Source organism: Lithobates pipiens, unplaced genomic scaffold, assembly GCF_037356315.1.
Source record: "Lithobates pipiens isolate NorthernLeopardFrog02 unplaced genomic scaffold, aLitPip1_a1.2 Scaffold_8, whole genome shotgun sequence".
Taxonomy (NCBI): domain Eukaryota; kingdom Metazoa; phylum Chordata; class Amphibia; order Anura; family Ranidae; genus Lithobates; species Lithobates pipiens.
The window spans coordinates 545,365,902-545,381,330 of record NW_027507903.1 but is presented as its reverse complement, the minus strand read 5'-3'; the positions used below and the strand labels follow the sequence as shown (position 1 = coordinate 545,381,330).

General features: G+C 43.3%; 1 protein-coding gene across 1 annotated transcript in view; it reads left to right on the top strand.

Moving 5' to 3' along the window:
- The window catches only part of LOC143960835 (olfactory receptor 13G1-like), a 29,558-nt gene extending 16,640 nt beyond the window's left edge, over positions 1-12,918 (top strand). Inside the window, exon 2 of the mRNA XM_077469776.1 lies at positions 10,835-12,918. Within this exon, the coding sequence (XP_077325902.1) occupies positions 10,835-11,826 (992 nt within the window). The 3' untranslated portion in view covers positions 11,827-12,918. The remainder of the gene's footprint in view (positions 1-10,834) is intronic.
- The last annotated feature ends 2,511 nt before the right edge of the window (positions 12,919-15,429 follow it).

The following is a 15,429-nucleotide window of genomic DNA, read 5'->3' as shown; positions in this document are numbered from 1 at the left end:
CAAGTCTGGTGCGTCCTTTAAAGTAATTGAACGCACCTTCTGCAACTTCCCACTTTGGCTCAAGGCTGTTGCTCCTGCCCTACCCCTACCACCCCTGCGGAAGGGCCTGCCTCTTCCTCTGCCTGTCATTTTTTAAATCACCCTGTGACAAAACTCTTAGTCCCTATACCGCTGAAGGACTGCTGCAGTATAGGGCAGCGGTCAGCAGTAGTGCACGTCAACCCTATGTATTGTGGACCGATAGCGGTCCTTACAGAACAGCAGACTGTACTGCACTCAGGCCTATGTACCGTAGCACCCTATACCAAGTTACCAGTCCTTATAAAAACTTTTGTGGACCAAGCAGGTTGTGTGTTAGTGATTAGCAGACTGTACGTCAGTCCCTATACCAATGAAGGACTGCTGCAGTATAGGGCAGCGGTCAGCAGTAGTGCACGGCAACCCTATGTATTGTGGACCGATAGCGGTCCTTACAGAACAGCAGACTGTACTGCACTCAGGCCTATGTACCGTAGCACCCTATACCAAGTTACCAGTCCTTATAAAAACTTTTGTGGACCAAGCAGGTTGTGTGTTAGTGATTAGCAGACTGTACGTCAGTCCCTATACCAATGAAGGACTGCTGCAGTATAGGGCAGCGGTCAGCAGTAGTGCACGGCAACCCTATGTATTGTGGACCGATAGCGGTCCTTACAGAACAGCAGACTGTACTGCACTCAGGCCTATGTACCGTAGCACCCTATACCAAGTTACCAGTCCTTATAAAAACTTTTGTGGACCAAGCAGGTTGTGTGTTAGTGATTAGCAGACTGTACGTCAGTCCCTATACCAATGAAGGACTGCTGCAGTATAGGGCAGCGGTCAGCAGTAGTGCACGGCAACCCTATGTATTGTGGACCGATAGCGGTCCTTACAGAACAGCAGACTGTACTGCACTCAGGCCTATGTACCGTAGCACCCTATACCAAGTTACCAGTCCTTATAAAAACTTTTGTGGACCAAGCAGGTTGTGTGTTAGTGATTAGCAGACTGTACGTCAGTCCCTATACCAATGAAGGACTGCTGCAGTATAGGGCAGCGGTCAGCAGTAGTGCACGGCAACCCTATGTATTGTGGACCGATAGCGGTCCTTACAGAACAGCAGACTGTAACGCACTCAGGCCTATGTACCGTAGCACCCTATACCAAGTTACCAGTCCTTATAAGAACTTTTGTGGACCAAGCAGGTTGTGTGTTAGTGATTAGCAGACTGTACGTCAGTCCCTATACCAATGAAGGACTGCTGCAGTATAGGGCAGCGGTCAGCAGTAGTGCACGGCAACCCTATGTATTGTGGACCGATAGCGGTCCTTACAGAACAGCAGACTGTACTGCACTCAGGCCTATGTACCGTAGCACCCTATACCAAGTTACCAGTCCTTATAAGAACTTTTGTGGACCAAGCAGGTTGTGTGTTAGTGTTTAGCAGACTGTGCGTCAGTCCCTATACCGCTGAAGGACTGCTGCAGTATAGGGCAGCGGTCAGCAGTAGTGCACGGCAACCCTATGTATTGTGGACCGATAGCGGTCCTTACAGAACAGCAGACTGTACTGCACTCAGGCCTATGTACCGTAGCACCCTATACCAAGTTACCAGTCCTTATAAGAACTTTTGTGGACCAAGCAGGTTGTGTGTTAGTGTTTAGCAGACTGTGCGTCAGTCCCTATACCGCTGAAGGACTGCTGCAGTATAGGGCAGCGGTCAGCAGTAGTGCACGTCAACCCTATGTATTGTGGACCGATAGCGGTCCTTACAGAACAGCAGACTGTACTGCACTCAGGCCTATGTACCGTAGCACCCTATACCAAGTTACCAGTCCTTATAAGAACTTTTGTGGACCAAGCAGGTTGTGTGTTAGTGATTAGCAGACTGTACGTCAGTCCCTATACCAATGAAGGACTGCTGCAGTATAGGGCAGCGGTCAGCAGTAGTGCACGGCAACCCTATGTATTGTGGACCGATAGCGGTCCTTACAGAACAGCAGACTGTAACGCACTCAGGCCTATGTACCGTAGCACCCTATACCAAGTTACCAGTCCTTATAAGAACTTTTGTGGACCAAGCAGGTTGTGTGTTAGTGATTAGCAGACTGTACGTCAGTCCCTATACCAATGAAGGACTGCTGCAGTATAGGGCAGCGGTCAGCAGTAGTGCACGGCAACCCTATGTATTGTGGACCGATAGCGGTCCTTACAGAACAGCAGACTGTACTGCACTCAGGCCTATGTACCGTAGCACCCTATACCAAGTTACCAGTCCTTATAAGAACTTTTGTGGACCAAGCAGGTTGTGTGTTAGTGTTTAGCAGACTGTGCGTCAGTCCCTATACCGCTGAAGGACTGCTGCAGTATAGGGCAGCGGTCAGCAGTAGTGCACGGCAACCCTATGTATTGTGGACCGATAGCGGTCCTTACAGAACAGCAGACTGTACTGCACTCAGGCCTATGTACCGTAGCACCCTATACCAAGTTACCAGTCCTTATAAGAACTTTTGTGGACCAAGCAGGTTGTGTGTTAGTGATTAGCAGACTGTACGTCAGTCCCTATACCAATGAAGGACTGCTGCAGTATAGGGCAGCGGTCAGCAGTAGTGCACGGCAACCCTATGTATTGTGGACCGATAGCGGTCCTTACAGAACAGCAGACTGTACTGCACTCAGGCCTATGTACCGTAGCACCCTATACCAAGTTACCAGTCCTTATAAGAACTTTTGTGGACCAAGCAGGTTGTGTGTTAGTGTTTAGCAGACTGTGCGTCAGTCCCTATACCGCTGAAGGACTGCTGCAGTATAGGGCAGCGGTCAGCAGTAGTGCACGGCAACCCTATGTATTGTGGACCGATAGCGGTCCTTACAGAACAGCAGACTGTACTGCACTCAGGCCTATGTACCGTAGCACCCTATACCAAGTTACCAGTCCTTATAAGAACTTTTGTGGACCAAGCAGGTTGTGTGTTAGTGTTTAGCAGACTGTGCGTCAGTCCCTATACCGCTGAAGGACTGCTGCAGTATAGGGCAGCGGTCAGCAGTAGTGCACGGCAACCCTATGTATTGTGGACCGATAGCGGTCCTTACAGAACAGCAGACTGTACTGCACTCAGGCCTATGTACCGTAGCACCCTATACCAAGTTACCAGTCCTTATAAGAACTTTTGTGGACCAAGCAGGTTGTGTGTTAGTGATTAGCAGACTGTACGTCAGTCCCTATACCAATGAAGGACTGCTGCAGTATAGGGCAGCGGTCAGCAGTAGTGCACGGCAACCCTATGTATTGTGGACCGATAGCGGTCCTTACAGAACAGCAGACTGTAACGCACTCAGGCCTATGTACCGTAGCACCCTATACCAAGTTACCAGTCCTTATAAGAACTTTTGTGGACCAAGCAGGTTGTGTGTTAGTGATTAGCAGACTGTACGTCAGTCCCTATACCAATGAAGGACTGCTGCAGTATAGGGCAGCGGTCAGCAGTAGTGCACGGCAACCCTATGTATTGTGGACCGATAGCGGTCCTTACAGAACAGCAGACTGTAACGCACTCAGGCCTATGTACCGTAGCACCCTATACCAAGTTACCAGTCCTTATAAGAACTTTTGTGGACCAAGCAGGTTGTGTGTTAGTGATTAGCAGACTGTACGTCAGTCCCTATACCAATGAAGGACTGCTGCAGTATAGGGCAGCGGTCAGCAGTAGTGCACGGCAACCCTATGTATTGTGGACCGATAGCGGTCCTTACAGAACAGCAGACTGTACTGCACTCAGGCCTATGTACCGTAGCACCCTATACCAAGTTACCAGTCCTTATAAGAACTTTTGTGGACCAAGCAGGTTGTGTGTTAGTGTTTAGCAGACTGTGCGTCAGTCCCTATACCGCTGAAGGACTGCTGCAGTATAGGGCAGCGGTCAGCAGTAGTGCACGTCAACCCTATGTATTGTGGACCGATAGCGGTCCTTACAGAACAGCAGACTGTACTGCACTCAGGCCTATGTACCGTAGCACCCTATACCAAGTTACCAGTCCTTATAAGAACTTTTGTGGACCAAGCAGGTTGTGTGTTAGTGTTTAGCAGACTGTGCGTCAGTCCCTATACCGCTGAAGGACTGCTGCAGTATAGGGCAGCGGTCAGCAGTAGTGCACGGCAACCCTATGTATTGTGGACCGATAGCGGTCCTTACAGAACAGCAGACTGTACTGCACTCAGGCCTATGTACCGTAGCACCCTATACCAAGTTACCAGTCCTTATAAGAACTTTTGTGGACCAAGCAGGTTGTGTGTTAGTGATTAGCAGACTGTACGTCAGTCCCTATACCAATGAAGGACTGCTGCAGTATAGGGCAGCGGTCAGCAGTAGTGCACGGCAACCCTATGTATTGTGGACCGATAGCGGTCCTTACAGAACAGCAGACTGTAACGCACTCAGGCCTATGTACCGTAGCACCCTATACCAAGTTACCAGTCCTTATAAGAACTTTTGTGGACCAAGCAGGTTGTGTGTTAGTGATTAGCAGACTGTACGTCAGTCCCTATACCAATGAAGGACTGCTGCAGTATAGGGCAGCGGTCAGCAGTAGTGCACGGCAACCCTATGTATTGTGGACCGATAGCGGTCCTTACAGAACAGCAGACTGTAACGCACTCAGGCCTATGTACCGTAGCACCCTATACCAAGTTACCAGTCCTTATAAGAACTTTTGTGGACCAAGCAGGTTGTGTGTTAGTGATTAGCAGACTGTACGTCAGTCCCTATACCAATGAAGGACTGCTGCAGTATAGGGCAGCGGTCAGCAGTAGTGCACGGCAACCCTATGTATTGTGGACCGATAGCGGTCCTTACAGAACAGCAGACTGTACTGCACTCAGGCCTATGTACCGTAGCACCCTATACCAAGTTACCAGTCCTTATAAGAACTTTTGTGGACCAAGCAGGTTGTGTGTTAGTGTTTAGCAGACTGTGCGTCAGTCCCTATACCGCTGAAGGACTGCTGCAGTATAGGGCAGCGGTCAGCAGTAGTGCACGTCAACCCTATGTATTGTGGACCGATAGCGGTCCTTACAGAACAGCAGACTGTACTGCACTCAGGCCTATGTACCGTAGCACCCTATACCAAGTTACCAGTCCTTATAAGAACTTTTGTGGACCAAGCAGGTTGTGTGTTAGTGTTTAGCAGACTGTGCGTCAGTCCCTATACCGCTGAAGGACTGCTGCAGTATAGGGCAGCGGTCAGCAGTAGTGCACGGCAACCCTATGTATTGTGGACCGATAGCGGTCCTTACAGAACAGCAGACTGTACTGCACTCAGGCCTATGTACCGTAGCACCCTATACCAAGTTACCAGTCCTTATAAGAACTTTTGTGGACCAAGCAGGTTGTGTGTTAGTGATTAGCAGACTGTACGTCAGTCCCTATACCAATGAAGGACTGCTGCAGTATAGGGCAGCGGTCAGCAGTAGTGCACGGCAACCCTATGTATTGTGGACCGATAGCGGTCCTTACAGAACAGCAGACTGTACCGCACCCAAGCCTATGTACCGTAGCACCCTAGACAGACCAAGTTACCAGTCCTGATAAAGAGCTTTGTGGAACAAGTGAGTTGTGAATGATTAGCAGACTGCAGCAGAAGGGCAGCAGTCAAGTATAATATTCTTTCTATATTTGGAAGAAAGAATATTATACGTGTACAAGCCTATTACCGTACCACTGATACCAGTCCTGAAAAGAACCTTTGTGGAACTAATAGTAACAGCAAGTCTTTAAAATTATCCTCACTGCCTGACAACACTGCTTCCTGCCTGTCCCTATACAAATTGGCAAAAAAGAGTAGGCTGGAACGATTAGCTGGAACAGCTCTTTTGTGGACCTGATAGTAACAGCTAATGATGATGATGATGATGATGATGAAGAAAGACTAATCTGGCTGAGCTGTCCCTAAAATAGCAGCATACAGCGCTCTGTCCCTTTATCTAAACTGACAAAAGAAACTCAGGCTGCTGACCTAACACCTATACCAGTCCTGAAAAGAACTTTTGTGTACCAAATAGCTAGCGTTTTCTCTGTCCCTACTCCACACAGGATCCTTTCCCTACAGTGACAGAAGAAAGAATGTAAAATGGCCACCGGATCGGGTGTATTTATAGGTTAGGGGGAATGTCCAAGTGTCCATGAGCTGTCATGTCTCAATTGGTTGTCCTGTAACACATGATAAACGTGTCACGAAAGGTTAAAGTTCTTGTATACATTAAACACGTAAGTCCGCCGGGGCGAACGACGGAAAAAGGCGTTCGAACCCGCGGACGGCGAAAGTCGGAAATTCGCCGCGAAACGACCGCCGGGCGAACCGTTCGGCCATCACTAAAAATGAAGACTTTGGAGTGGCCTAGCCAAAGTTCTGACCTGAATCCTATTGAGATGTTGTGGTATGACCTTAAAAAGGCCGTTCATGCTCGAAAACCCTCTAATGTAACTGAATTAGGACAATTCTGCAAAGATGAGTGGGCCAAAATTCCTCCAGGACGCTGTAAAAGCCTCATTGCACGTTATCGCAAACGCTTGGTTGCAGTTGTTGCTGCTAAGGGTGGCCTAACCAGTTATTAGGTTTAGGGGGCAATCACTTTTTCACACAGGGCCATGATGGTTTGGATTTTTTTTCACCTTTAATAATAAACACCTTCATTTACAAATTGCATTTTGTGTTTACTTGTGTTGTCCTTGACTATTGTTTAAATTGGTTTGATGTTCCGAAACACTTAAGTGTGACAAACATGCAAAGGAACAGGAAATGAGGAAGGGGGCAAACACTTTTTCACACCACTGTAAATAGCGAATTTCAATGAATACGAACAAATGAATTCGACACTCTACGAATAATAACGAATTATCCGAAAACGTATTAACGTAACATAACGAATATAACAGAACGAAATTATGTATTTTACGAATGACAACGAACCGAAACTAAACAAAATTTTCCGTTGTGCACAAGTCTACTGGGGAGAGGTTTTTAGGGAAGGCTAGATGAGTATTTAAACTAGGATTATGGGGGGAGGGTGAATTAGATTATGATGGGGCAGACAGGTCAGACAGGGTCAGCCTCTATTGGTGGGTAGAATGGGGAAAGATGGGGGAGGGCTATGGCAGATGATACGAAGGTTCCTATATTACAAACAACCATTGGAAATGGTACTATTTGTACAAAAAAAAATATGCAACATACGTTTGTAAAATGTGACAATGAAATAAAGTGTTTGTTCACCAATGCAAGAAGTCTGCGAAGCAAAATAGCTGAGTAGGAAGCTCTGGTGCACAAGGAAAACTATGATCTAATTGGTATTGCTGAATCTTGGCTTCACTCTTCTCTTGACTGGGCTATTAATATTCCTAGCTATGCTCTCTTTCGGAAAGACAGGGAAAACAGAGGGGTGGTGGTGTCTTTCTCTATGTGAGAAGTGATCTCAGAGTGTGAAAGAGGACCTAGTTGATGGAGTACTGTTTGCTCCTTTAATCCTATATATGTATTTGTGTATTTGTTTGTTTGTATGTAAACAATAAAAAAAAATTATACCTTTAAAGAAAATAAAAATCAAACCTATGTCGCTCACGGCCAAAGTTAAAATGCCAACAATAATAAGAGAAGAACTTTAAAAAAAAATATATATATATATATATATATATATATATATATATATGTATATATATATATATAAAAATGAAGGAGCACTATCATCATTTAAATACTACAAAGAATATAACAGAATATGTAAAAGGGAAATCAAAGATGCAAAAATTTTAATCGAATGGCAGATTGCAAAAGATAGTAGGACAAACCCCAAATTATTTTTCAGATATATTAACAGTAAAAAAAATGTCAGGTCAGAGCATGCAGGCCCTTTACAAAATAATATAGAGTGGATGACTGGGGACAAAGAAACAGGAAATTTATTAAATACTTTCTTCAGCTCTGTGTAATACAAAGGAGCATGGGGAGCTCATGTCCATAATGGGGATGGTATTAACACAGCCCCAAATGATCCACAATAGCTCAAAAGTAATATGGTCCAGATATATTTAGACAGAATAAAGGTGGATAAAGCACCTGGCCAGATGCCATCCATCCTAAAAAAATTGAGCTAGTGCTTCTGAGTCCAGATGTGTAAGCAGCTGCTGAGTGTCCTCTCCTTACATTACACTGAACCAAGTTTGCAATTCTTTCTAGTTTCAAACACATCTAGACAACAATGTCCTAAAATTCTTTTAATACAACTTAGCATGGTCAAATGTAATTAACCCTGTGTCTGCCTAAAACATTGTATTTAGTTGACAAATAAACTATTTCTTACTAATAAACTGTTTCTTATGACCGATTACTGTGCCCATGAACATGAAAGTAGCCATTTTAAACATGATATTTATAATTAAAAACATTGGGCATAGTGCAATAAATGATATACACATTCAATCAATAAGTATGATACAGAAAATATAAAACATGATTAATAAATCATATCATAATAAAATTGGTAACATGATAAACAATATAGCACATGATTAAAAATTATATCAACAGTACACCCAAAATAAGCACAGACATGGTATATATATTATATTGAATTAATTGATGACTCAGCCAAATAAAACCCATGGTATACACATCAAATATGAAAGCTCAACGTGTTTCGTGGATCTGTATCCACTCATCAGGAGCAGCTAACTGGGACTGTCTATAATGCATTGTAAATAGTTAATTAATGGTAGTTATTTAGCACAGAAAGAGCGGGAACAACAACTATGGTCGACTCGAGCTTGAAGCTCATCCCTACCTGTGGGTATATAGTAGAATTGTAAAATAACGTAGATAAGAGAAATAATGATGATAAGAGACAACAGGGGATAAGGAAACCATCCCCCCAGGGATCTGAGGTGGTGACAAAGCGGCAGCAGGGCGGGGACACCCAGGAAACAATTGTGAAAGAAGGTGCATGGGGGGAGCCCCCTTCAAACGCTGTAATAGTCAGTATGAGCCCAAGGGGTTTACTGTAATAAATCATAATATAATGTGCACGTGGGTATTATACAGGGACTGTAGGAAGGGAGGATAAGGTGATAGAAAATAAGTGTGTGAAAAAGTGGGAAAGCATATAGACAACACCCCGGTGTAACGGGAATTAAATTGGAGCAAAGGAGATATAAGAGTGACAAACCACCAAGAAAACCAATAGCAACACAAACAGTGAGTTTACCTAAAGCTTGCGGTAGGGCATATGAAAGATGATGATGAGGAAGTGCGGAGATAATTAACATACTAATTAGATAATTATAATTAAAACATTTTTACCCCCCAATGGTTTACAGCCACTTTAAAGGCAGCTCTCGGTCCATACTAATGATTGGGAGTGAGCAGTACTGGCTCCCAATCATGCAACCAATGTGACAGCCCGTCACAGTGGTCATGTGATTAACCGTCCTTTCTGCCCCCTGGGTGTACAGAACAGACCCTGTTAAAGGGACTCCAGGGCTGGGCAGGAAGGGGTTAATAGCTAACAAATGTACAAGGCCCATGATAACTAACTGCTATTACTTTTTCTAATTTAACTGACTAAAATGTACACTCTTTAATAAATGATTGATTTTATCTTTAATAGTTATTTGAGGTAGCTTTTTATGCAACTCAGTTTTAATAGATTTAAGGGTATTTTAAAATCTCTTGAAATAGTCTTCCAAAAGTTTAGAATTATGATTCATATTTAAAGTATAACTAAATGCAAACTTTTTTTAATTTTGGAAAGTGCATAGAGATTAGAATGCTTGTCAGTTTTTGTTTTTTTTCTTGCTGTCTGTACCCCCATAGGAGATTCACCCTCTCTATTTGTCCTGTTTACCATTATCATTCAAAGTGAACATAAAGAAAAATCATAAATATTGGGTTGTGTCCAGAAAAGTATTAGAGAGGAAATCTTTCAATCTTCCAAATCTTCCAACACTAGTTCTGGTGACCTGGGGTCTCCAAGGAATTTCCTTAATTTTCAGGGATTTTTTTCTCATTTTCTGTTTGGATATGCAACAGGAAGTGAAGGGAAATCTTTAAAATGGGACACAGATGTCTAAAAAGAAAAAAAAAAATCTGACAGGGGTTATTAACCTCCCATGTTCTATCCAAAAAAAAAAAAAAAAAAGGTTTTGCCTATAGTTCTACTTTAAAGCGGAGTTCCACCCAAAAGTGGAGGATCCGCTTATCTGCCTCCTCCTCCCTCCGGTGCCACGTTTGGCACCTTTCAGGGGAGGGACGATCATGTACCTGTTTTTGACAGGTACCAATCGCCCACTTCCGGGGGACTGCGCTGTGGCGACCTCGGTCCATCTCCTCCTTCCTCTGCCTCCCAGACAGTTAGGAAGCGGAGTGCGCTTCAGACATGCGCAGTAGGGAACCGGAAGTGAAGCCGAAAGGCTTCACTGCTGGTTTCCATCAACACAAATGGCGGCGGCTGAACCTGAGAGCCGATCGCCTGGGGTGCCGACATTGCAGGATCAATGGACAGGTAAGTGCCCTAATATTAAAAGTCAGCAGCTACAGTATTTGTAACTGCTGACTTAGAATTTTTTGGTGGGGGGGAGAAACTCCTATTTAAGTAAAAGAAACATACTACATTGTAGTTTTCTCTTATTTGTTTAGGTTATCTTGTGTTGATCATTTTCTTATTGCTGTTAGGTTTAAAACGTATAATGTGTGTATCATAAAAATATGATTTTAAATACATTATTTTTAATATTAAATATAACATTTTAAATACACTTTTTAACAGCATTTTCAAACACTTCAATGGATCTACTTTGCTACAAAGAAAATATTCAAAATTTCACACTCTACAATGAATTCCATATGATAGCATTTTCAAACTATCCAAATGTCCAACATGTGATTTTTGTTGGTGTGTTATTTATATATTTGTTTGGCATGCTCGGAAACATGTTAGTTACTCTAATTGTATGCCGAACTCAGCAGTTGCATACCCCAATGTACTTTTTTCTATGCAATCTAACAGTCTTGGACATTTTATACATCTCTGCCATCTTGCCAAAGCTGCTGTTTATAACAATCACGGGCGATACCATTATCTCCTATCAAGGATGTTTTACGCAAGTTTTTTTCTATGTTTTTTGTGTTGGCACAGAATTTTTCTTATTAACTTCTATGGCATATGATCGATACATCGCCATTTGTATTCCGCTTCACTACATTCTTATAATGAACAAAATAATTTGCTTAACCCTGAGCTTATTCTGCATCATTCTAGGTACATTTAATGCCTTGATGTATGTGTTGTTGATATCTAAGTTATCATTCTACAGTTCCAGTGAAATTAATCATTTCTTTTGTCACATGAAGACAATACTCAGTATCTCCTGTAGTGACAGCAGTAGCATATTGGTTCTAATAAATGTAGATGGTGTCGTTTTGGGTTTCTTTCCCTTTATACTTATTCTTACATCTTACATGTACATTCTATCTACAGTTATGAAGATCCACACATCTTCAGGAAGACTAAAGGCATTTTCCAGCTGTTCTTCTCATCTCACCATTGTTCTTTTATTTTGTCTCACATCTCTTACTCTTAACATAAAACCAGAATCTAGGTTTTCTCAGGAACAAGACAAACTGCTCTCTATACTGTACATTGGTGTTGTTCCAATGTTAAATCCCCTGGTATACAGTCTGAGAAACAGAAAAGTCATAAAAGGCATAAAAATACTATTTCAAGACATTAACCAATGTTTTTGCCATGATACAATATAAGGTTTATGTGAAATCTCTACTGGCAAATGTAAGTGTAACGCTTACCCCCGTAGGTGCCTCTGGTGCTAATCTCCATTCTGCCACAACCCCTAAAACCGCTTGATCCCCACTAACACACCAGGTTAGAGGTAGAGGACCTCTCATCCCTGAATAACATAAGCATTAGTAAGTAACAAATATGTAACATTGTATATGTAACATTGTATAGAAATTAGACCACAGACTAATACATTAAATAAGTGTATTACCTCAAAGCAGGTAAACAGTTGAAGACTTAAGGCTCGAATACAGGGATGAGCTTTACGTTCGAGTCAAACTCATGTACGACTCGAACATTGGTTGTTCGCCAGTTCGCCGAAACAGCGAACAATTTTGGGTGTTCACGGAAAATTCGAAAGCCGCAGAACACCCTTTGAAAGTCTATAGGAGAAATCAAAAGTGCTCATTTTAAAGGCTTATATGCATGGTGTTGTCATAAAAAGTGTTTGGGGACCTGTGTCCTGCCACTGGGGACATGTATCAATGCAAAAAGAAGTTTTAAAAACGGCCGTTTTTTAAGGAGCAGTGATTTTAATAATGCTTAAAGTGAAACAATAAAAGTGTAATATTCCTTTAAATTTTGTACCTGGGGGGTGTCTATAGTATGCCTGTAATGAGGCTGCTAAATAACGAGCAGTCTATGTGGAACTGCATGTAGCAAGAGGTTAGAAGTTGTATTTCCTCTCACCATTCCTGGCAAGTGACATGTCTGGTTCCACAGTTATCAGTTAGCATTCTTGATGTCAGGTTCCGGAGGCTCAGTCTCCCAATGCACGATCACACACTTGCAGTCTATGGCAGCTCTGGCATGCTCAGAAGCAAATTGGTCCTCCCTGTGCAGCAGGCAGTCAGACTCCAATCAGCTGCTGCTGTCCGAATCTGATCTGGTTGCTGGGGGAGAGGAAAGAGCGAGAGATCTTACACTGCCTGTTCTCACAGCATGAAAGATGGCAGCAAGGGTGAGTTGGAGGGTGGGGAGAAGGAGAGTTGGGCCAGCTCATTTGTCTTACCCGGTTACATGGATTGGAGACCTGGCACAGTGGCGGGGGGGGGGGGGGGTTCCACTGCCCTCTGTCTTCAGAGGCTTGTCATACTTTTTTATAAGCTGTCTTTAGGTTTTTCACTAAGCCTTTCAACATATCCTCTGTAGGTTGCAGCAGATATGCCATCTAAATAGAGACCGAAGGCCAAACCTACTGCCAGGTGAGCTTTCATCACAAACATAAGTTTGTATGGGAAATAGCCTGTGGCATTATTTTCAGTAATATTGTAGGCATGCCCACAGCAACGATGTGCCTTCTCCAATGCTGCTTTTTTTCTCTGTAGGCAAGGTCCCCAACATGTCAAGAAGAGTTGTGAATCTCCTTGAGGTTGATGTGGTGTCATTAAATTAGTTGCTAAATGAGTCAGCTTTAAAAGTTTCGTCCTTGCTCAAAATTAATTCTTTCAAGCAGTCCGTAGTGTACAAAGAACTTCTCCACTAACATTTTTGCAACTGTGACAGCTTGTTGGTTTTTTGTGGGGTAGGCTGTAGCTTAACATGTGAAGTGATCAGTCACCACCATTATGTTCCCATTACAAATTAACTAGTGTCAGGGTCCAGACTCAAGAAGTCAAAGAACACAAAATCCATGGGACCTTGGTGTTGTAATATGTTAGTAGATTTATGTGGTATTTTATATTATTATTATATATATGTACACATACAGTACAAGATTGACCAGGCCAGATTTCAGTTGACAATGTTATCTGTTAATCTAATTACACATATCAAAGGGGACTTGTTGATCAAAGGGGAAGTGGCCAAACAAGAATTACTCCACATATCAAAGGGGACAGATAGTGACTCTGGGCTATGTTAATGTTAATATGCAAGAATGCAAATTAGGGCAGCTTATGACTGCAGCTGAATATAACCTTGTGTTCAGTCTATTCTGTCTCGGTGTGTGATTATGAAGACACAGGTCTAGAAAACATGGGACTCTGAAGGCTAGTATTCGTTGTCATATATATATTCTGTTGGATTTTGTCATCTGTTGCAAGACTTTGTTCTGTGTTGGAAGTCAATAAAGTGAATCTCTCTGGAAGAATTGGGTTGCTGCGGAAGAGTACTTACATCATCAAGATAATAACTACTAATTAATTATCTACCCACCACGATATCATATCACTACACTTGGCTCTGAAGATGACCCATTGAGGCAGCTTTGAAAGGCAAATCCTTTCTTGAAATGCAGCGAAGACAAGTGCAGTAGTAGATGCCCATGTTTATCATGAAAACTCCTCACCAAACAGTGCCATCACTCTTCCAGTTCATTCAAGGGGCCCCTTTGGTAGACTACCCCAGTGGTTCTCAACCTCAGTACTCAAGTACGGGTGGGTAGAGAAGGAGAACAGGCACTGGAGACCTCAGGCTGTTCCTCTGTCTTACTCTGTCAACTTTCTTATCTTGTACTGCCTGTTTTTGGAGTAGAGTTAATGTTTTTTAACTGAATGACAGGGTGTATTCAGATCCTGTTGCTTAATGAAGGATAAAAGGCTGGCAGAATTCCTACAGAAAGGTTGATGACAGATTTGTTTATCTAAACCATGAAAGCAAACTCTCTTTTGTCTCCAAACACCAGCTTCAAAGTTTTCCCTTGTAGAGTTAAATAAAAAGGGTGGCTGTCTTTTAATGGTGCTTAAATAAACCTTGTGAAGACATATAACACATGCATGTTGTAATCTTTCTTCCAAAATTCTGGGCACCCATTAAAACTGTGCATGAAAAGGGGAGAGTTCATGGTAGCAAAGAATATTTGAAAGTATCCAATCCTCAGAGTAGTCCAATGCCGCGTACACAGAGTCCACCGGACAATCCGCCCATGTGTGGGCTCCGGTGGACTTTTTCTCCCCAAAAGTCCAGCGGACTTAGGCCGCGTACACACGGGCGGATTGTCTGCCCAACTTAGTGTTTCAGCGGACAATCCGCTCGTGTGTGGGCTTCAGCGGACTTTTTCAGCGGACAGTCTGACGGACTTTGTCTTTCGGAATTTCCGTAATTTTGTCCACTGAAACTTGGTTTTGTCCGTCCAAACTTGGTTTCAGCGGACAGTCCGCTCGTGTGTAGGCAAGTTGGACGGACTAAGTATGGCGCATGCTCAGAAAGGATTTACACGGCCGAAGGTTGCATTGCAGTGTATTGGACGTCGTTTTTCTAGTCCCGTCGTACGTGCTGTACACGTCATCGCGCAAGTTTTCAGCGGACTGTCTGTTCATCGTGTGTGGTCAAGTCCGTTCATTCAAAATTTGAACGGACTGTCTGTCGGATTGTCTGACGAACTTAGTTGGGCAGACAATCCGCCCGTGTGTACGCGGCCTTAGAAAGAAGTCTTGACTCAAAATTGTCTGCCGGACTCGGCAGTTCGGCGGAAAATCCGCATGTCTGTGTGCTAGTCCGCAGGATTTTTGAAATGAACGCACTTGCCCATACACGGAGTAAAGTCTGTTCATTTTGAACGTGGCTTGAGGTAGACAGAACTAGCGAAGGAAGTGAATGTGGCCCCCTCCATTGGCGAGATTGAC